The sequence below is a fragment of the Eschscholzia californica genome, unplaced genomic scaffold (assembly GCF_041429995.1).
Source record: "Eschscholzia californica isolate CP2 unplaced genomic scaffold, dmEscCali1.0.p SCAF_2, whole genome shotgun sequence".
In the NCBI taxonomy this organism is placed as follows: domain Eukaryota; kingdom Viridiplantae; phylum Streptophyta; class Magnoliopsida; order Ranunculales; family Papaveraceae; genus Eschscholzia; species Eschscholzia californica.
The window spans coordinates 61,299,851-61,322,039 of record NW_028238309.1 but is presented as its reverse complement, the minus strand read 5'-3'; the positions used below and the strand labels follow the sequence as shown (position 1 = coordinate 61,322,039).

General features: G+C 38.1%; 2 protein-coding genes and 1 pseudogene across 4 annotated transcripts; all 3 read left to right on the top strand.

The window, feature by feature from the left end:
• Positions 1-4,554, top strand: LOC147559914 (uncharacterized). Its single transcript, XM_086661872.1, has 5 exons — positions 1-328; positions 2,408-2,509; positions 3,177-3,318; positions 3,392-3,441; positions 4,040-4,554. The coding sequence occupies exons 1-5, from the start codon at positions 242-244 to the stop codon at positions 4,253-4,255; spliced, it is 597 nt and encodes a 198-aa protein (XP_086517998.1). The 5' UTR covers positions 1-241; the 3' UTR covers positions 4,256-4,554.
• Positions 4,555-5,301: 747 nt separating this feature from the next.
• Positions 5,302-21,639, top strand: LOC147559912 (beta-glucosidase 4-like). 2 transcript variants are annotated; one of them, XM_086661871.1, is made up of 13 exons: positions 5,302-5,444; positions 5,871-5,937; positions 6,049-6,107; positions 6,264-6,339; positions 6,602-6,676; positions 6,772-6,859; positions 6,999-7,224; positions 7,299-7,417; positions 7,707-7,942; positions 19,303-19,337; positions 19,424-19,526; positions 20,997-21,102; positions 21,202-21,639. In XM_086661871.1, the coding sequence occupies exons 1-13, from the start codon at positions 5,370-5,372 to the stop codon at positions 21,419-21,421; spliced, it is 1,485 nt and encodes a 494-aa protein (XP_086517997.1). In that variant the 5' UTR covers positions 5,302-5,369; the 3' UTR covers positions 21,422-21,639. The 2 variants fall into 2 exon arrangements, with proteins under 2 accessions (XP_086517997.1, XP_086517996.1); XM_086661870.1 differs by lacking the exons at positions 19,303-19,337; positions 19,424-19,526; positions 20,997-21,102; positions 21,202-21,639 and adding exons at positions 8,026-8,060; positions 8,143-8,245; positions 8,584-8,689; positions 8,787-9,246.
• LOC147559913 (beta-glucosidase 4-like) lies at positions 16,619-18,127 on the top strand (annotated as a pseudogene). Its single transcript, XR_015235391.1, has 6 exons — positions 16,619-16,746; positions 17,151-17,217; positions 17,326-17,384; positions 17,521-17,596; positions 17,858-17,931; positions 18,027-18,127. The product of XR_015235391.1 is annotated as a beta-glucosidase 4-like (transcript).
• Positions 21,640-22,189: the final 550 nt, after the last annotated feature.

The window sequence follows — 22,189 nt, the reverse complement described above, 5'->3', positions numbered from 1 at the left end:
GTCATCAATCACTACTAGATAGAAATACTCTCTCTCTCTCTCTCTAAACCTTCAAACCTCGAACCTCTCTCTCCCTGTTCTCTTCTCTTTCTCTCTCCTTCCAGTCTCCCCCCAAACAATTAGGCATATTCTTTCCCCCCCAAATCACATTCCCTTCATTAATCCTTAAGAGTCTCATCTATTTCTGAATAGAACTTCCTTCTTTTCCAATTTAATTTCTAATCTATAAATTTCTACCACTATGGGGAAAAATCAAGCTTACAAAGCCATGCAAAAGGCCAGATTAGGGTCGAGCTCAGCTGGTCCAGATGAAGTAGAAGACGGCATGGTTTGTACCCTTTCATACTATCTTCTTCTATATTCAAATTCTCTACTTGATTTCATTTGCTTGTACCTCTTCTAGGTTGTTTCCGGAATTTTTCTTCTCTCTTTGTATTCGGGTAGAATTAAAAAAAAAAAAAAAAAAATTTTGAACTTTATAAGCCCTTTGGTCGATTATGTGTTTATTCATGGAAATTGTTACTTGGGTAAGTTTGATTTTGTGAAAAGGTGTTGGATATTATGTATTTTCATAATGATTTATGATGTTTCTGGTGCCCTAATTGACAATATGACATTACATGAATTAGCTTTACTTAAGGGTGTTCGTTTGGCATTACTTGTAAATGGTGTATTTTGATATGTACTACGACATTTGTTTTTGTATCGTATAGGATTCTCTTGGTTAAACCTGAACTCCATTAATAATTTTTTTGTGTGTTAAAACTTAGAACAATAAGCTCCAAGTCTGAAATTATTATTCTGTACATACTTTAATAACACTTGTAAGTGTGTAGCACTTATTAGGTGCGAAACAAAACACTCTAAAGCTAGTTACCCGCACTTAAAAAGTGGAAAAGACTTATAATTGCAGGAAACAAACGACAATTTAGTATTACAATAATTTAAGTTAAAAAAAATCTCGTACTCATCCAACCGTTTTTAACAGATTGAGCTCTCTTTCAAGTTTCACATCCTCTTGTAGTATTTGAGGTGGAGTAAGATATGGAATTTAGCTATTCACTGAAATTTCAATCACTGGGAGGTTGGGGAGGTTGGGGAGATAGGGAAGTTCGTGGGGATTTTGGATGGAGTATCCTTGTCAGTAGAGGATGATCGTAGGTTTTGTAATGTAGTCCGGAGGGGATTTTCTTGGTTAAGTCTTATTCTGAGACTTTAGATCTAAATAGGGGAAAGTTGCACGACTTAGCAGTAAATTTATTTAGACATTATAATTTCTATGAAGATTTGCACTTTCATTTGGATGGCTAGATTGTAAAGAATTCCCACAATAAATAGCCTTAAGAAAAGAGGAGCTGTGTTGGTCAATAGGTGTATATTGTGCAAATGCAATGAGGTGTTGGTTGGGGACCTTCTTATATGCTGAGTTCTTAATTGGCCTACTCGGTGGTTCTTTCAAAACTCGTTCGCAAAGGAACGTGGATCTTCTTTTGTGGGAAGGGGAGCGCATCTCTCAGGGTAGGCTGATTTGGAGACTCATTCCACATTTGATATCTGGCCTATTAGGTAAGCTGATTTGAGGACTGAGCATAAATCCATCTTCAAGCGCGAAGTGACCTTTTGATATACTGTACTAAATTCGTGATCAACTCAAATTGAAAGTGCTACGTTGTTGTATTTTTTGTGAAAGAGTCGCAACCTGTCTGGGAGGTCCTCATTGTTCTAACTTCTAAGGTGATATCCCTCAGTATGTTGCTGTATCTATATTTTCTTCCCTTGCTTGGTGGCGTCTTGGTTGTCGTATTCTTTCTTGGACATAAATTTGGGTTTCCCATTTTTATTTTTTCCGCTTTTGAAAAATAGTACATTTTATTTTAGAATACTATTGGAGAAAATGCAAAACTCAACCAAGATACGAAGGCGTTTCTGGAAGCTATTGACTTGGGGCTGTAAGATACTTTATTCTATTGGAGAAAATGCAAAACTCGACCAAGATACAAAATAAATCCTTTAAGAACATCATCTTAAATTGGAATCCCTTGGTCATTGCCCGTTGGTTCATACAGCATAATTAATCTTGTGTTTCTTGGTGTTTTTGTTTCTTGGTGTTTTTGTTTCTCGGTTGATCTCATTCTTTGGAACACCTTGTTTTGTATATGATGAATGTGATTTAACTCTCGTTTTAACTCTCGTTTTAACTCTCGTTTTAACTCTCGTTTATACTGTTTAGCAGTTTAGATTTTGATGCATATCTTACTACTCTTTTGTGTTCTAAGACAAAAATAATCTGTTGGGAACGCTTATTTACTCGGCTATTGTATGGGACATTTGCTACTTTTAGTAGCATGTATTAGATGTTGTATTATGGTGGTATTTCCTGGACTTTTATTGACGAGGACCGTCTCAGGTTGATGGTTCATTTCATTCACCAGAGTGGCATGCTGCTCGTTTGGCCAGCCTCAAAACTTCTCACACAATAACCTGGGAAGAGTTCAAGAAGAAACAGAAGGTAACCCACTCCCCTTAATATTAACTAGTTATTGCTTAATCATCAGTCTACTTGTATACCCTCGTCTCTTTATTTAGTCTTCCTCATTTGTTATTTTCTAAATCCTCCCTGTGCATTGCCCATATTACCATATAATGTTTGTCGTTTACTGGTGATAAGTTTAGCATGGCTATAGTTGAAGTGTCAAACTTAGAAGGTGTGTTTTAGCAACAAAATTTGGTTACTTTTCTTTTGTATTTCGGGGAAACTCGTTGTGTTGCTCGGACCCAGATCATTAACACGAATCAAGAAGAGGGAAGTATAAGACATGTATTGGTAATGAAGTGGAATGGCTAAATTTGAAGTAGCCCATGGCTTGTAGAAGTGATGTTCTTTTTTACTTGAAATGAAAATGATTGGGTCTTGCCATCTCATTTTATCTTTTACTGGAATTTAAAGTCTGAGAAGATGTTTCTATCAAATGGATGGCTCATTGGTTTAAACCAACTTGATAAGACCCTCACCTCTAAAGAGACCGAGGGTTCAATTACTCCACAAAAGAAGAGATCTCAAACTTGTTGAGAAAGAAAATAAAGGAATCAAAACTGAACCACTGTTTGTTTAGCTACAGTTTTACTATTTAACCATGTGGTGTATCCTGTATTATTGGATGAGTTTATTTTTGTAGGAAGATGAGCTGAAAAAAGGGGAGCTGGAAGCTGACAAAGATAAGATGATGAGAGAGTACAGGGCTCAGTTAGATGCTGAAAGGGCAACTAAACTTGCCCAGGGGAGAAACCACTCCACCGGTAAAGCTAGCCGTAAGAAAGGTAAGCATGCAATCACAGAGTCTATAGTTTTAGTTGCTTCTGTCTCCCTGACCGAGACGTATAATACATGCAGATAGGAAGGATAGGGATGTAAAGAAAAGGAGCACCAACAAAAAACGAAAGGTATCTCCAGCACCCAGTAAACATATTCTGCTTTCATCTTCAATTTCCATTTCCTTTCTCCTCCGTGTGGTACTTGCAAGTTGCAATGTCCTGCCATGTAACATGGATATTCCATTTCAATATTTTCTGCTGATAAGAGTATTTGTATCCTACGTTCGGACATATACTTGTTGGTTACTAGAATTCACTTCTATAGGAATAAATAATGTGAGATTTTTGTATGTACATACTTGCAGAAAAGTGTGACAGGTCTGATGATTATAAAATATAACTCTAGGTTAATGTCATTTCTGTATTACTTAAAACGAGTCAATGGTTGATTCAAAAGAAAAAAAAAAGTTGGTAGTAAACATAATGGATATTTATGTGCCAGGCTGTGGCCCCGTATTAGGATATATAGGGTGTTGTAAACCGAGATATAGAACAGGTGTTATGATACGTAGGAAAGTAATCGCTAAAATTTCTATAATGATATAAAATGTTCTTCATAGTTGTCATATAACATTTTGGGCGTGTCCATATGGACCGTGCTTGGAGACAGGAAATGATTCCTTTCGGAAGCATCTTATGTTTGGTCTCACTTTTGATTTATATCCAGCGATCGAGAAGGAAATCCTCTGATTCAAGTTCGTCAAGTTCATCCTCAGAGTCATCTAGCAGCGATGATGAAGAAAGGGAAGAAAGGAGATCGAAGTCGAGGTCAAAGAGATCGAGAAAGGAAAGAAGACACAGATCAAGAAAGAAAGAATCTCATGACAGTGAAGAGTCTGATGGTCCTGTGCCACTTTCCAAGTTCTTTGGCAATGGAAAGTGAATGATTTTCATTCGTATAGCAACTGCCGAGAGACTCCCTTTGGGCGATTTCCTTTCTTTCTCCTACGAAAAGAATTTGTGTCTCTCTGTCTCCCTTTTTCCCCTTCAGAGTTGAACAACATTAGTTTGTATTCTTTTTCTTCTTTGTTTCTTGAAAGCCTAGAATAGAAGTTAGGTATTATGTGAAATTTGAAATTACTATTAAATGTTATCAAATATTATGTCAAGTCTCTGTAGAAAGATATTCTCTGTTTGGATGGTGAAAAATTCTAAAAAAAAAAAAAGGAAGTTAGTCCCTAATAGGATGTAGTAGTCCTATACGCGAGTTTGATTCCACCTGGGTGGTCTTGGGCATCAGTCATTCTAAAAACTAGCTCAGGAAGTGTGGTTTTTCCTCACACTAATAAACTCACCCTATCTCCCCCTCCACAACCGATGTGGGGTTATCCTAACGATCCCCTGTATCTTGCACTCTGGTACCAATGTTGGGTGGCCGGGCGAACTCTTGAAAACAACATGAAGGTTCTGAGTTATGGGTCCATTTGGTTTGAACTTGTGACCTTTAAGGGAGGAGTCACAGTGTGGTCACTACAGAGGAGATCTTAACATCAAAACAGATTCCATCGGCTGGATTGCATCTAATTTACCAAAACAAGGGCTCTGACAGTTCTAGCTACGATGCACATGTGCGCCTCTAATGAGCCCTAAATGCCCACGTATCACTCAAAGCATTGTACCAATTCTTACTCAACACTTAAGTATAAGTGAGGACTCCGTGTAGGACTAACTTAACTAGCTTTTATATTACAAGTTATAACTCAAAACTTTGAAGATTAATTTCTCACCCACACGACCCCATTGATGATTATTAGGACACAATAAATCAAGTTTGCTTCAACTTTAGTTACAAGAATAAGTAAACTAAGAGTGAAAATAAAGAATATCATAATAATAATAATTAAAGAAAACCAAATTGAAACAGTGAAAAAAACTGTTACTAGCTAGCAGCCTAGCAGTATAAATAGAAACAACTTAGCACTTCAATCCACAAACCAAAATTTCCCTAGTCATCATCATCATCAATCTCTAAACCATTTTTTGTAATTCTCTGAATAATGTCGTCGAAAGAAGTCACTCGTGACGATTTCCCACCCAAATTTTTATTTGGTGTCGCTAGTTCTTCTTACCAGGTAAACTGCTCTATCTATCATAGACATGGGCCAAAATACTGTCATTTTCTCAGTCCATTGCCGATTAGTTTTGTGTTGGATGCTTTCGTAAGACTTAATATGGTTTCAATACTGGCTAGGCTAACAGGTGATAGGCCTAACAGCTGCTTGTGTTTCCCCTCACCCAACAAAAATACATATTTTAGATTCAAAACAGCGACACACGTAAGAAACATACTTGTGCATGAGAATAGTCTGACACGGACAAAGGCCAATCTTATTACCAAGTATATGATATCTAGGTCCTCTCTTTTCGATATCAATTGGTTTTTAGTAGGAAGATAGAATGTTCAAAATTTGAGACATATTAAAACTCTGTATTTTCGTACATAATATTTTTCTAGTATAGTTAGGTATAACAAACCAACTTTATATAATTCCTTCCAGGTCGAAGGGGCTAGAGATACAAGAAAGTTTGAAAATATTTGGGATGTTTTTACACATCAATCACCTAGTAAGTTATTTCTCATTACATAGTCTATTATAGACAATTTTTGTTTCCAGTTCCATATATTTGGAATTGATGGAATTCAAGTGTTAGTTAACATTTCAATCTTGTATTTAGGCAAGATTATAGATGGAAGCAACGGAGATGAGGCAGTTGATCAATATCATCATTTCTTGGTATTTATAAGACTTTTATTCTTTTTTCACATATATATATATATATATATATATATATATATATATATGGTTTAATACGAGTCCTCCAGAAAATCTTTCACTGTGCTTAAGTACAGTAAATGAACACCGATCTTCTGAACTTCTTATATAATGTAGGAAGACGTGCAAATTATGTCCCGTTTAGGGTTTAAAGCTTACCGCTTTTCTCTATCTTGGTCTCGTATTTTACCAGGTATATTCTAACACTTATCCTTCGAGTAATGCTGGGGAGCAAGAAACTGAAGCAGAAATCATATGGACTTGTCTTGATTCGTAATTCAGTGGATTGGAATCATCGAAAGCACGAATCACGACAAGTCACGTAAAATATCTGCTTAGAGTTGTCTTGTTTGCTTTGTTTTAGTTCTCTAGCATTATTCATATCCTTTTGACAAACTAACACCTCGAAAAACTTGTTTCTACTACTTACCAAATATTTCAATTAATGTCCATAGATGGTTTGGTCTCAAAACTAAATGATGATGGCATTGCTTACTACAAAAATCTCATTAAGGCTATACGTGATCATGGTGATTATGTTTCTCTTTTCTTCCCATTTTCGATTTTTTCGACTCTTTAAGGCTTATTAGTATCTCATTAAGGCTTATTTTATACATCTTTACAGATATGGTGCCGGTTGTAACACTATATCATTGGGATCTCCCTAGCATTCTTGAACAAAAGTACAAGGGTTTTTTGGGTGAAGAATTTGTGTAAGTTTCTTAGAACTTACTATAAATTCTATATCAAAAGGTATACATTACATAAAGCTTAGAGATTAAGTCAAATGAGTCTATATTGGTGTTTTGTTTGGTTAATAAGTTTTTGTTTTCTATGTACGGACGGATCCAGAAATGACTTTGCGATCTATGCTGATACTTGCTTTGAGAAATTGGGCCACGATGTAAAACACTGGATTACATTTAATGAACCGATTAACACTGTGTTAAAAGGATATGGTACAGGACAACACGCTCCTGGAAGAAGTGAACATTACCTTACAGAACCCTATATAGCAGCACACAACTTACTTAAAGCTCACGCAAAAGCTTTTTCTATATACAAGAATAAATATAAGGTAGTAATAGTATTACATTTTGATAAAAAATAAAAAATACTTATAATATTGCTATTAATGTGTGTACTATATAGGCATCACAAGGTGGCGAAATAGGTATATCACCTAATTTGGAGTGGGCAGAGCCTTATTCTCAATCAGATTTGATGGATGTAAAAGCTACCAATCGATTTCTCCAATTTCAGATTGGCTGGTATTTCTTTTTGCACTTACATGATCCCTAGTAGTACTAGCAATATTTGGAGGGTGCCTCTATATGCGCCCTATCTTTTTGCTCATGGTCCGCCCCTCTCGTGGCACTCCCCGTGGGCCTGGAGTCCGTTTTTGTTTCAGCCGAGCACGGATTAGCCCAAGTCTGAGTGCCCTCGGATTGCCCGGTTGGGCAACCCACTTATATGTTGTTGAATTGTCAGTGTCAATCAACATTTGTAAAACAGATAGAATGGCATTTAGATTTCTAAAATTATTCTGATTTGGCAAAGGTTCTTGGATCCAATATTTTTCGGAGACTATCCTGCAGTCATGCGTGAGAGATTACTAGATCGGCTACCAAAATTCACTGAATCGGAGAAAGAGTTGCTGAAGAATTCGGTGGACTTTGTGGGGATTAACCAGTATACGGCAAGATATGTTGAATACAAATTTGATCCAGGATTCATAGATCCAACCCGTTTGTACCCAAATTTTTTCTACCGAGAAGCGGAGATAACACTTGATGGTAAGTCAGTTACCGAAATCCTCGACTTTCTATCTTTCATCATAAGCTATTTTTTTCCCGTCTCATTCTCGTTATCTTTTCAGTTAAAAATTCAGAAGGAAAAGATATTGGGAAACAGGTATCTTGTCATTTATGCTCTCCATGAACAAATGCATATTTTCTTTCTAAACTCGTGGATAAATTTATCTCATCACTTGCAGACGGACCTCGAGTGGCTCTATTCAGTACCTTCGGGCATGCGAAAATCCATAAATTATGTAAAAGAAACCTACAACAACCCATCTATATATATTACAGAGAACGGTATGAAACATTACACCTTTAATGATTTAATACATGAATTTAACGCTGATAAACCACATCCTTAATTAAAACATCTAATTTATTTACTTTTAGTCTTTTACAAATGAGAAGACAAAAAAGCGTAGTTTTCCACAAAAATTTACAACACCTTTGGCAGTATGCAAAATGAGTCTCGAATTCTAAGCGTCACCAAAAGTTCACATGATCACTTTTACTTAAATCTATGAACGCATCCAGATCTGAACTGTTCATTATGAATATTGTCAAAGTTTTTCAAGGAAAAAAAAAGGTGCATTGGCTGAATAGGCTTACTAACCCTAGTACTTGTGGATACTTAGGAATGGGTTACAAAACCATTTCCCACTCAAGAGAAATAAAGCTACATGACCAAGAAAGAGTTGATTACTATAAGGCCTACCTTGCAGAAGTAGCAAAGGCTGTCAAGTGAGCTTCCAACAATACCTATGGTTTTCCATTACATAAATTAAATGAACATATTAATCGAAAAAGTTACATAAACCTTGAACATATTCATTCATAGGGATGGAGCGGATGTGAAGGGTTATTTTGCATGGTCATACTGTGACAACTTCGAGTGGAACATGGGCTACACGGCTCGTTTTGGTTTGGTTTTCATCGACTATATGGATGGTAAGCTCAGCCGCCACATAAAGGATTCAGCCAAATGGTTCTCTCATTTCCTGAAACCGGGTGAAAACAAATCCTCAGAAGATAACGTAAAACCCTCTATCGGGTTTTAGAATCCTTTTACTCCATCATTACCTGAAATACTCATTCTGGTGGTTAAGCTCTCCTATCCTTTGGAAAGCCAACCATGGATGACAATATTATACGTGTTTGTGTGTGTATCCTAACGAATAAGATCCGGTAGTTGTTACCTAGCTTGTTATATGTTATTGTAACAAAGTTGATCGTGCAAATCAAATCATAAATATGTAATATTTACGTCACGTCGTATATATATCATTTCATTTCCGGTTTGCTCTTCTTTTTCCTATATCTTCTTGTACTTTTTTTTTCTGAATGGTTGTGATATTGGATCTGCTGGGTATAAAACTCTGACTCCTTACAATAAGCTCAGTCCAATCATATTAGACAGACCATGGGCTAGCTCTCAGCTCTGTTCCGATGGGTTAATTCCAATTTGACTCTCAATATGTGACCTAAGGGAAATATTTGGCTTTTATGTGTTAGACGACCAAATTTGGCGGTAAGAACATAATTTCGTTAGTCAAACTTATCAGTAACAATTCCCACTGGAATATTTGCCTGTAACTACTTTAGACATTGGCTATAAAATCTCCCACAGAAGTTTGTGACTCGTAAGCTTTACTAATATGTTTGTCTTGGGGGGGGACGAATTGGAATGTCATATTGAAATCAAAATTTCCAGTTACTCACAAATTCGGAGTCTAATTGGAACTAACCCTTTTCTTAACAGGTTTTCTCATAATTCATCTTCATAATTCTAACCTCACATTGGAAGGATTTCCTCAAATTTGTAAACACTAAATCCCATATTTTGCAACTCTAATCCCCAATACAAACTTCCTCTACCACAACAAACAATACCATCTGATTTTCCATAAGAAAAGGTCGGTTTTCTTCCCCGCGAAAAAAATCGCTTCATACAACCTCTATATTTCAAGATGTGTTGTCTGGCTTGTAGATTGTTGGTTCAAACCATTGAGTCTCTTTGCGAGACTTGAAACTGTGAGAATAGTCCCACATGGGAGAATGGGTAACCAGCAACCAAGAATATAAAGTATAGGTCCTCTCCACTCATTGCCAATTGGTTTTGAGTTGGATGACCACAAACTTAACAGAAACCACAACATCTCATCAAGAAGCCACGCTCTTCAACCACTGAGAAACATAATGGTTTTTAGCGTACCAAATTATGCTGTTACCTGTCGGATCGCATCTACTGTACCAAAACAAGAGGCTCTCAAGCTCCTAGCTAAGATGCACATGTGCGCCTCTAATGCGCCTTAAACGCACATGCACCATGCAAAGCACTAGTTTCCATCTTCCCAATTATAACTCAAACTTTGAAGATTAATGTCTCATTCATAAGGAATCTGTGCAAACCTTAACTTGAAATTCAAGCTCTCGACAACAGTACACGTCTTGAGCTGTTTAGACGAGTTACATTTCTTGAGCTATTTAGACGAGTGGATCGCACTCAAATCAGCAAAAAAAAGTCTTCAGATTTTGGGTCTGGTTCATGCCGAAATTAAAATGCGCCTTCTATTCTCGTATCAAAGCAAGAGAATTTGGGCAGGTCTCATTGCTCTGAAATCTGTCTGATGACTTAAATTTTAGTTTACACTCAACTTAATCATATTAAGCTCCTTCAATACTTCAAACATAGGTATCTCGTTCGTCCAAAATCGGATTTGAGTAAGTTTAGCTCTAAACTCAAGAGATCGACAAAAAGAACTGACCAGTATGAATAATGTAAGTCATCAAATGATTGTAGTTTATGACTTTTGTTAGCCAATGCTGATATATACTTATATAGAGAAGCCCCCATGCGGTGATGGGTTCTAGCCTTCTAGGTGTTGAGAAAAATAACCACTCCTTATAGGTGATCAGTCTACTTAGAGTTTTTCTCTAATGCGGAAAACCAGGATCTTGGATGAAATGGTGAATAAATCAAACATAACCACGAAGCAAATGAAGGATAATGACACACAAGATTTATAGAGGTTCGGAGCAAGTCCTACGTCCTCTTTAGCCGCACCGAGCAAATCCACTATGAATATGAAGTTACAACTTACCCGAGTTACCGTACACAAAGTCTAGTGCACTCCCCGGTTACAAATCTCACTACAACTCTCACCCTCTCACACTTACAACTCTCTTGATCTCACACTCTTTCTTTTACCTCTCACTTACAGAGAACTTCAAAGAATGGGATGATGATGTTGAGAATGGGTATGGCTATTTATAGCCTTCTTACCCGTAAGATCAGATTGCAAAGCTTTAAATGCTTGGCAACAAAAGTCTTCATCATTTAATGCATGGGAAAGAAAATCTTCCTCAAATCCAGGGAATGGATGGATTTTCTTCTTCCATCTGTTTTGTGCATGTGAATTTCAAACCCTAGGCTCATAGCCTTTGATTTTTAACCCTGACAATTAATGGGAAGTTGTATTCTACTTGACCTCACCATATAACAATCTCCCACTTGGGGTCAAATAAACCTGTGACTTGGAGTTGTAGAATATCTACTTCTCTTTCAACTTGGATTGGTGCTAACGTAACCTTCTTGATGCGGCTATCCGGCTCTCTCAGACCGAGAGACCTACTGAAGCCTTGCAGAGCTTCAGCTTCTCAATTGTGACCCCTTTGGTTAACATGTCTGCTGGATTCTTCGAACCAAGAATCTTTTCAAGTAGTAGTTCACCATCTTCCAGAAGCGAACGAATGAAATGGTAGCGAATATCTATATGCTTTGTCCTTGCATGATAGACTGAGTTCTTGGCGAGATGAATAGCACTCTGACTATCACTGTACAAAATACTATTCTTCCTCTCATGCCCCAACTCTGCTAATAAACCTTTTAACCATATCATTTCCTTACTTGCTTCTGTCACTGCTACATACTCTGCTTCTGTTGTTGATAATGTCACCAGCTTCTGTAACCGTGAGTTCCAACTCACTGCAGTCGATCCCAAGGTATAAACATACCCTGTCGTACTTCGTCTTTTATCAAGGTCACCTGCGAAGTCTGCATCTACATATCCGTTTAAAACAGAATTTCCCCGTCCATAGCATAAAGGTACATTAATGGAACCTCTCAAGTACCTGAGAATCCACTTCACCGCTTCCCAGTGTTGCTTACCTGGATTGCTAGAATACCTGCTCACTACTCCCACTGCATGGGCAATATCTGGTCTTGTGCACACCATAGCGTACATAAGACTCCCAATGGCTGATGCATATGGCACACTTGCCATAAATTCTTTTTCCACATCTGTCACAGGACTCTGCAACTTGGAAAGCTTGAAATGACTTCCAAGTGGCATGCCGACTGGTTTGGCACCTTCCATATTGAACCTCTTCAGAACCCGTTCAATATATTCAGCTTGACTAAGCATAAGTGTACCCTTAGACTTGTCCCTGCTGATTCTCATGCCAAGAATTTGTCGAGCTTCACCAAGATCTTTCATGGCAAATTTACCTGCCAACTGACCCTTCAAGTTCTTGATTTCCTGTAGAGATGTTCCAGCCACTAACATATCATCAACATATAGTAACAAAATGATGTAACCAGAATCAAACCTTCGAACATAGCAACAATGATCTGCGTTACATCTAGAGTAGTTGTTCCTGAGCATGAAGTTATCGAACTTCTTGTACCATTGCCTCGGGGCTTGTTTCAAACCATACAAGCTCTTTTGAAGCTTGCATACCATCTCCTCCTTCCCTTCTATAACGAATCCAGCTAGCTGCTTCATGTAAATTTCTTCATCAAGGTCTCCATGAAGAAATGCTGTCTTTACATCTAGCTGTTCAAGGAAGAGATTTTCTGAAGCCACTAGACCGAGTACCACTCTGATTGTTGTCATCTTCACAACTGGGGAGAATATTTCAGTGTAGTCGATACCTGGTTTCTGCTGAAACCCCTTGACTACTAATCTCGCTTTGTAGCGAATGTCACCATTTGCTTCAGACTTTCTCCGATAAACCCACTTGTTCTCCAATGCCTTCTTACCTCTTGGTAATTTTGCCAACACCCATGTGTCGTTCTGAACAAGAGAGTACATCTCGTCTTTCATGGCAAGCTCCCACTTGCTTGAGTCCTCATCCTGTAGTGCTTCATCAAAATGTTCTGGCTCACCATCATCTGTCAGTAACAAATGATCCATCACATTAGCATATTTTGGATTCGGCTTTGGTACACGTGATGATCTCCTTGGGACGAACACCGTAGATGTCTCGGTCTGAACACCTGACTGGTCCTGTGGAGCTGGGGAAGAAACTCCCACTGCTTGTGGAGTGTCTCCCTGTTGCATCTGAGATTCCTCTTCACCTGGAGCCTCTGCTTCTTCCACCACTCTACTTGTCATCCCTGTAGTATTACCCATGTCAACATATTTTTCTTTGTCGACTTGAGTAATTGATCTTTCACCTATGACTTGTGTTGCATCCTTGTCCTTGTATAATACATCTTCATTGAAGGTTACATCCCTGCTCCGGATTGCCTTGTGACTTTCATAGTCCCACAATTTATATCCAAATGCATCACCTCCATAACCAATGAAAATGCATTTCTTTGCTTGTGGCCCTATCTTTTTCCTTTCTGTAGGATTAAGATGAACATAAGCAACACATCCGAAAACTTTCAGATAAGAGAGGTTTACCTTCTTGCCGGTCCAAACCTCTTCTGGAATCCTCATATCTAATGGACTGCTGGGTGTCCGATTGATTAAATAAGCAGCCGTTTCTAAAGCTTGTGCCCAAAAAGCTTCAGGCAACCCGCATTGCAGTCTCATGCACCTTGCTCGTGCATTTAGTGTCCAATTCATACGCTCAGCTACTCCATTCTCCTGTGGTGTCCCTGGGAGCGTCCTCTCCATACGTATCCCATTAGTAGCACAGAGCTGTAAGAATTCCTTCTTGTCATACTCACCACCATTATCTGACCTTATACATTTTAGCTTCAGACCAGTTTCTGTTTCAACCAATGCCTTCCATTTCTGAAATGCATCAAACACATCAGATTTATGTTTCAGAAAATAAATCCATACCTTTCTCGAGTGGTCATCGATGAAGGTAACAAAGTATTGAGCACCACCATGAGAAGGGACATCAGCTGGTCCCCATACATCTGTATGAACCAAGTCCAACTTTTCTTTTCTTAAGCTTTTGCCGCCTCTGTTGAAACTCACCCGCTTTTGCTTTCCCAGAACACATTCTTCACAAAAGTCCATTTCTACAGATTTTACCTCCGGCAAATGACCCGCCGAATGCAGAATCTTCATGTTCTTCTCACTCATATGTCCCAACCTTTTGTGCCATAATCTGACATCTTCAACACTGCTAGCCACTGCTAGAGTAGGTCTTTCTGAAGCTCGGTAGAGAGTACCATTTCGAAGTCCTCGAGCTAATACCATAGCTCCTTTGGTCACTTTCCAATTTGTCTTAGAAAAGTGAACCTCACAGTCGTCGTCACAAACTTGGCCCACAGAAACCAAGTTCCTCGTCAAATTTGGAACATGTCGCACATCTTTCAGCTTCCACGTCGAACCATTGACTTTCACGTTCACATCACCTACACCGATGATATCACATGCTTCACCATCACCAAGGAAGACTTGGCCAAAGTTCCCTTCCTTGTAAGAGGTCATGATCCCCTTATTTCCTGTAGCATGGAAAGAAGCTCCTGAGTCTACTATCCAAGACTCGTTCATACCGTCCTCGGAGAGTAATAGGAAACTCTCGGTGATCACATTGTTGTCATTAACAATGAAGACTGCATCGTCCTCTGTAGCTGCAACTACATGGACCTCTTGATCACCCCTGTTTCCCGTATTGTTAGCACCCTTTCTTTCTGGACAGTCTTTCTTCATGTGCCCTTCTTTATTACATGTCCAACACACACCTCTAGGTCTAGATTTTGATCTCCCCCTAGATTTACCTCTAAATTTACCTTTAGATTTATCTGAATTTTTATTAAAATTCCTGCCTCTTTCATATTGCATGCTTAAGACGGATCCTGAAGAAGAGCTAGAAGCGGTGTAGCCTCGTTCTAGTCTCCTCTCTTCTTCACCAAGTATCATAGCCGTTACATTTTCCAGCATTAGTTTTTCACTACCCGCCGAGTTGCTTATAGACGTCACAGCCGTATCCCAACTCGACGGTAATGATGATAACAACCTTAATGCTTTAACCTCATCCGAAAATGTAATGTCAACCTTAGAAAGTTGGGAAATAATTGATTTAAACTTTCCAAGGTGAGCAGATACTGTCTCGCCTTCATTCATTTTTAAATTAAATAATTGTTCACACAACATAATTTTACCTGAGGCTGACGACTTCTGATAGAGTCTCTCCAAAGTGTCCATTAAGTCCTTTGTTGTAGATATTTCTTCGACATTGTTGTAAACTTCCTCCGTAAGACACCTACGGATCACGCCAACACACTTGCGGTCAAGAATAGCCCATTCTTCATCATCGAGTTTACCCTTCTTATCCACTCCATGTAATGGAGCATGAAGATCTCTCTCATATAAATAATCCTCCATCTGTGATTTCCAATATGAGAAATTTTTACCGTTGAAAACCCGAACCCTTGCAACGTTATCTGATTTATCATCCATAGTTCCAACACCGATATAAACACTATTCACGGCGAAAACACTATTCACGCCGGAAAACACTATTCACGTCAAAAACACTATTCACGTGAATAGTAACTCCGTCCACCGACAACAGAAAAATTCAGCAATTCCTAACCCGGAAGCTCTGATACCAGTTGTTGAGAAAAATAACCACTCCTTATAGGTGATCAGTCTACTTAGAGTTTTTCTCTAATGCGGAAAACCAGGATCTTGGATGAAATGGTGAATAAATCAAACATAACCACGAAGCAAATGAAGGATAATGACACACAAGATTTATAGAGGTTCAGAGCAAGTCCTACGTCCTCTTTAGCCGCACCGAGCAAATCCACTATGAATATGAAGTTACAACTTACCCGAGTTACCGTACACAAAGTCTAGTGCACTCCCCGGTTACAACTCTCACCCTCTCACACTTACAACTCTCACCCTCTCACACTTACAACTCTCTTGATCTCACACTCTTTCTTTTACCTCTCACTTACAGAGAACTTCAAAGAATGGGATGATGATGTTGAGAATGGGTATGGCTATTTATAGCCTTCTTACCCGTAAGATCAGATTGCAAAGCTTTAAATGCTTGGCAACAAAAGTCTTCATCATTTAATGCATGGGAAAGAAAATCTTCCTCAAATCCAGGGAATGGATGGATTTTCTTCTTCCATCTGTTTTGTGCATGTGAATTTCAAACCCTAGGCTCATAGCCTTTGATTTTTAACCCTGACAATTAATGGGAAGTTGTATTCTACTTGACCCCACCATATAACACTAGGTCCAGACACACGCTCCCCTACCCCTCAGGCCACACGGCCCCATTGATGATCAGGACACAACAAATCAAGTTTGCTTCAACTTTAGTTACAAGAATAAGTAAACTAAGAGTGAAGATAAAGAATATCATAATAATTACAGAAAACCAAATTGAAACAGTAAAAAAGAACAGTTACTAGCTAGCAGTATAAATGGAAACAAGTTAGCACTTCAATCAACAAATCAAAATTTCCCTCATCATAATCATCAATCTCTAAACCATTTTCTTTAATTTCTTGAATAATGTCGTCGAAAGAAGTCACTCGTGAGGATTTCCCACCCAAATTCTTATTTGGTGTCGCTAGTTCTTCTTACCAGGTAAACTACTCTATCTATCATGGACACGGGCTAAAATACTCATTCCACTGCCAATTAGTTTTGTGTTGGATACTTTCAAAAGGCTTAACATGGTTTTAAAACTGGCTAGGCTAACACGTGATAGGCCTAACAGCTGCTTGTGTTTCACGTTACCCAACAAAAAAGCATATTTTAGATTGAAAATAGCCACACACGTAAGGAAACGTACTTGTGCATGAGAATAGTCTGACATGGACAAAGACCGGTCTTATAACAAGGTATATGATATGTAGGTCCTCTCTATTCATTATCAATTGGTTTTTAGTGGGAATGTAAAATGTTCAAAATTTGACACATTCTAAAACTCTGTATTTTCGTACATAATACATAGGTATATTAAACCAACTTTGTATAATTCCTTCCAGGTCGAAGGGGCTAGAGATACAAGAAAGTTTGAAAATATTTGGGATGTTTTTACACATCAATCACCTAGTAAGTTATTTCTCATTACATAGTCTATTATAGACGATTTTTCGTTTCCATATATTTGACATTGGTGGAAGTCAAGTACTAGTTAAACATTTTGATCTTGTATTATAGGCAAGATTGTAGATGGAAGCAACGGAGATGTCGCAGTTGATCAATATCATCATTTCTTGGTAATTATATGACTTATTCTTCTTCACACATATATATATATATATATATGGTTTAATGCGAGTACTCCACAAAATCTTTCAGTATGCTTCAGTACAGTAAATGAACACCAATTTCTGAACTTCTTATATAATGCAGGAAGACGTGCAAATTATGTCAGGTTTAGGGTTTAAAGCTTACCGCTTTTCTCTATCTTGGTCTCGTATTTTACCTGGTATATTCTAATACTCTTATCCTTCGAGTAATGCTAGGGAGCAAGAAACTAGGCAGAAATCATATGGGCTTGTCGTGATCCGCAATTCAGTGGATTGAAATCATCGAAAGCACGAACCACGGCAAGTCACGTAAAATATCTGCCTAGAGCTGTCTGCATGCTTTGTTTTTGTTCTCTAGCATTATTCATATCCTTTTTATACACTAACACCTCAAGAACTTGTTTCTACTACTTACCAACTATTTCAATTAATGTCCCTAGATGGTATGGTCTCTAAACTAATGATGATGGTATTGCTTACTACAAAAATCTCATTAAGGCTATACATGATCATGGTGATTATGTTTCTCTTTTCTTCCCATTTTCGATTTCCGGACTCTTTAAGGTGTATTAGTATCTCATGGTGTATATATCTTATACATCTTTACAGATATGGTGCCTGTGGTAACACTATATCATTGGGATCTCCCTAGCATATTTGAACGAAAGTACAACGGTTTTTTGGGTGAAGAATTTGTGGAAGTGTCTTAGAACTTACTATAAATTCTATATCAAAAGGTATACTTTATACATTACATAAAGCAAAAGATATTAACTCAAATTAGTCTATCTTGGTGTTTTGTTTGGATGTTGATTTTGAATATAGAGTATATATTACTCCACCTTTTGTTGTAAATCAATATTAATAAGTTTGTTTTCTATGTATGGACGGATCCAGAAATGACTTCGCGATCTATGCTGATACTTGCTTTGAGAAATTGGGCCATGAAGTAAAACACTGGATTACATTTAATGAACCGGTTAACACTGTGCTAAAAGGATATGGTACGGGACAACACGCTCCTGGAAGAAGCGTACATTACCTTACATCGCTGCACACAACTTACTTAAAGCTCACGCAAAAGCTTTTTCTATATACAAGAATAAATATAAGGTTATTACATTTTGATAAAAATAAAATACCTATGATATTGATATTAATAATATTATCATTAACTTAATTTATATTTATGTGGGTACTATATAGGCATCACAAGGTGGTGAAATAGGTATATCACCTAATCTGGAGTGGGCAGAGCCATATAATGAATCAGATCCGATGGATGTAAAAGCTGCTAATCTATTTCTCCAATTTCAGATCGGCTGGTACTTCTTTTTGCCCTATCTTTTTCCTCATGGTCCGCCACTCTCGTGGCATTCCCCGTGGGCCTGGTCTGAGTCTGTGTTTCTTTCAGCCCAGCACGCATTAGACTCAGTCTGAGTGCCCTCGGATTGCCCAGTTCGTTGAGCAACCCACTTATATGTTGTTGAATTGTCACAAAGTCAATCATCATTTGTAAAACACATAAAATGACGACATTTAGATTTCTAAAATTCTTCTGATTTGGTGAAGGTTCTTGGATCCACTATTTATCGGAGATTATCCCACAGTCATGCGTGAGAGATTAAAACATCGGCTACCAAAATTCACTGAACCGGAGAAAAAGTTACTAAAGAATTCAGTGGACTTTGTGGGGATTAACCAATATACAGCAAGATATGTCAAAAACAAATATGATCCAGAATCTATGGATCAAACGCGTTTGTACCCAAATTTTTTTTACTATGAAGCGGAGATAGCACTTGATGGTAAGTCAGTTACCGAACTTCTCAACTTTCTATTTGTCAGTATAAGCTATTTTTTCTCATTCTGGTTAGCTTTTCAGTTAAAAATTCAGAAGGAAAAGATATTGGCAAACAGGTACCTTGTCAATTTATGCTCTCCATGAACAAATGCACACTTTCTTACTAAAGTACTTGTGGATAAGTTTATCTCATCACTTGCAGACGGACCTCGAGTGGCTCTACTCTGTACCTTCGGGCATGCAAAAATCCATAAATTATGTAAAAGAAACCTACAACAACCCTTCTATATATATTACAGAGAACGGTATGAAACATTACACCTTTAATGATTTAATACATGAATTTACCGTTGATAACCCACATTTTATTTAGGGTTAATTCCGTTTTGGCCCCCGATTTGTGACCAACTGGCCGTTTTGGCCCCCATAAGTGTCCGGCAGTTCGTTTTGGCCCCAAAAAATTCCTAAATGGCCCCAAATTTTTTCAACCTCCCAATTTTACCCTCATGGCATTTCTGTAATTATCTTTTTTTTTCTTTTTCTTTGTCCACCTCATCTAACAATCACCACATCACCTGTCCACCTCACCCTTCTTCTCCGGCGAAATGTTGCCGGCCGGAATAAAAAATTCCGGCCGGCCACCTTTACCCAAAAAAAAAAAAATTTCTTCATCTTCTTCATTTCTCTCTCTTCTTCATCTCCTTCTTTCTCTCTCTTCTTCTTCTCCTTCTTTCTCTCTCTTCTTCTTCTTTATCTCTCTTCTTCTTCTTTCTCTCTTCTTCCTCTTTCTCTCTAACCCCTCTCTATAACTCCGGCGAAGGGGCGGAGCCCCTTCGCCGGAGAACCAGACCTTGAAGGTCTGGTTGTAGAAACCAGACCTTCAAGGTCTGGTTGTAGAAACCAGACCTTCAAGGTCTGGTTGTAGAACCAGACTCGGTCTGGTTTCTACAACCAGTCCCGATCTGGTTTCTAAAACCAGACCGGGACTGGTTGTAGAAACCAGATCTCGGTCTGGTTGGAAACCAGACCGAGTCTGGTTCTACAACCAGACCTTCAAGGTCTGGTTCAGAGCCCCTTCGCCGGAGTTATAGAGAGAGAAGAGAGAGGGGTTAGAGAGAAAGAGGAAGAAGAGAGAAAGAGGAAGAAGAGAGAAAGAAGAAGAAGAGAGAGAAAGAAGGAGATGAAGAAGAGAGAGAAATGAAGAAGATGAAGAAAAAAAAAATTTTTTTTTTTTTTTTTTGGGTAAAGGTGGCCGGCCGGAATTTTTTATTCCGGCCGGCAACCTTTCGCCGGAGAAGAAGGGTGAGGTGGACAGGTGATGTGGTGATTGTTAGATGAGGTGGACAAAGAAAAAGAAAAAAAAGATAATTACAGAAATGCCATGGGGGTAAAATTGGGAGGTTGAAAAAATTTGGGGCCATTTAGGAATTTTTTGGGGCCAAAACGAACTGCCGGACACTTATGGGGGCCAAAACGGCCAGTTGGTCACAAATCGGGGGCCAAAACGGAATTAACCCTTTTATTTAAAACATCAAATTTGTACATAAATAGTATTACTTTTACAAATGAGAAGACAAAACCGTAGTTTTCCACACAAAAAAGTTTCAACACCTTTGACAGTATTCAAAATGAATCTCAAACTCTAAGCGCCACCAGAATTTCACATGATCATTTCTGTGAACGCACCAAGATCTGTACTGTTCAAAGTTTTTCGAGAAAAAAAAAAGTGCATAAGTATAATAGGCTCACCAACCCCGATACTTGTGGATTCTTAGGAATGGGTCACAAAACCATTTCCAACTCAAGAGAAATAAAGCTACATGACCAAGAAAGAGTTGATTACTATAAGGCCTACCTTGCAGAAGTAGCAAAGGCTGTCAAGTGAGTTTCCAACAATACTTATGGTTTCCATAATATAATTTAATGAACCTATTAATTAAAAATCTTACATACGTAAACGTTGAATATATTCGTTCATAGGGATGGAGCGGATGTAAAGGGTTATTTTGCATGGTCATACTGTGACAACTTCGAGTGGAACATGGGCTACACGGCTCGTTTTGGTTTGGTTTTCGTCGACTATACGGATCGTAATCTCAGCCGCCACAAAAAAGATTCAGCCAAATGGTTCTTTCATTTCCTGAAACCCGATGAAAACAAATCCTCGGAAGAAAACGTAAAACCCTCTGTTGGGTTGTAGAATCCTTACACTCGACCATTACCTAAAATACACATTCGGGTTGTTAAGTTCTCCTATCCTTTGGAAATCTTACCAGGAATGACAATATTCGTAGGTGTGTCTATGTATATATTGTAATGAAAGACCAGCTAGTTGTTACCTAGCTTGTGATATGTTATCGTAATAAAGTTTTTTTTTTTTTTATGAACAAATTATCGTAATAAAGTTGATCGCGCAAATCGAATCTCACTCTTTACGTCGCGTCATATACATATCATTTCATTTCTGTTTTGCTCTTCCAATATCTTCTTGTATTTTGGTATCTGAATGGTTGTGATGTTGGATCTGCTCGGTATAAAGCTCTGATTCCTTTACAATATGCTCAGTCCAATCATCAACTAGACAGACCATGGGCCAGCTCTGTTCCATTTGGTAATATGATGGTCATCAATGAGAAAGAAAAATGCGTTTGTGACTAGTAAGCTTTACTAATATGATCGTCTTGCGAAACAAATTAGAATGTCAAGGCAGATATTGAAATCAAAGTTTCCAGTTACTCACAAATTGGGAGTCGAATTGGAACGAACCGCTCTCCATAATTGGAAGGAATTCCTCAAATTTGTAAACACTAAACCCCAATTTTGCAACACTAATCCCCAATTCAAAATTCCTCTACCACAACAAACAACAAAATTCCTCTACCACAACAACAAGCTATTTGACATGGTTACCCTTTGTCGTGTCAGATAAGCAGGTAATTGTATGACACTCGAGACTGGTATGGCCTTT

Excerpts from the sequence above, each read along its gene's own strand:
- LOC147559914 (XM_086661872.1), top strand. The coding sequence starts at position 242 with ATGGGGAAAAATCAAGCTTACAAAGCCATGCAAAAGGCCAGATTAGGG. Across the intron at positions 329-2,407 it reads ATGAAGTAGAAGACGGCATG|GTTGATGGTTCATTTCATTC; the intron begins GTTTGTACCCTT and ends GGACCGTCTCAG. Across the intron at positions 3,319-3,391 it reads TAAAGCTAGCCGTAAGAAAG|ATAGGAAGGATAGGGATGTA; the intron begins GTAAGCATGCAA and ends TAATACATGCAG.
- LOC147559912 (XM_086661871.1), top strand. The coding sequence starts at position 5,370 with ATGTCGTCGAAAGAAGTCACTCGTGACGATTTCCCACCCAAATTTTTA. Across the intron at positions 7,418-7,706 it reads CTCCAATTTCAGATTGGCTG|GTTCTTGGATCCAATATTTT; the intron begins GTATTTCTTTTT and ends GATTTGGCAAAG. Across the intron at positions 19,527-20,996 it reads TATATATATTACAGAGAACG|GAATGGGTCACAAAACCATT; the intron begins GTATGAAACATT and ends GTGGATTCTTAG.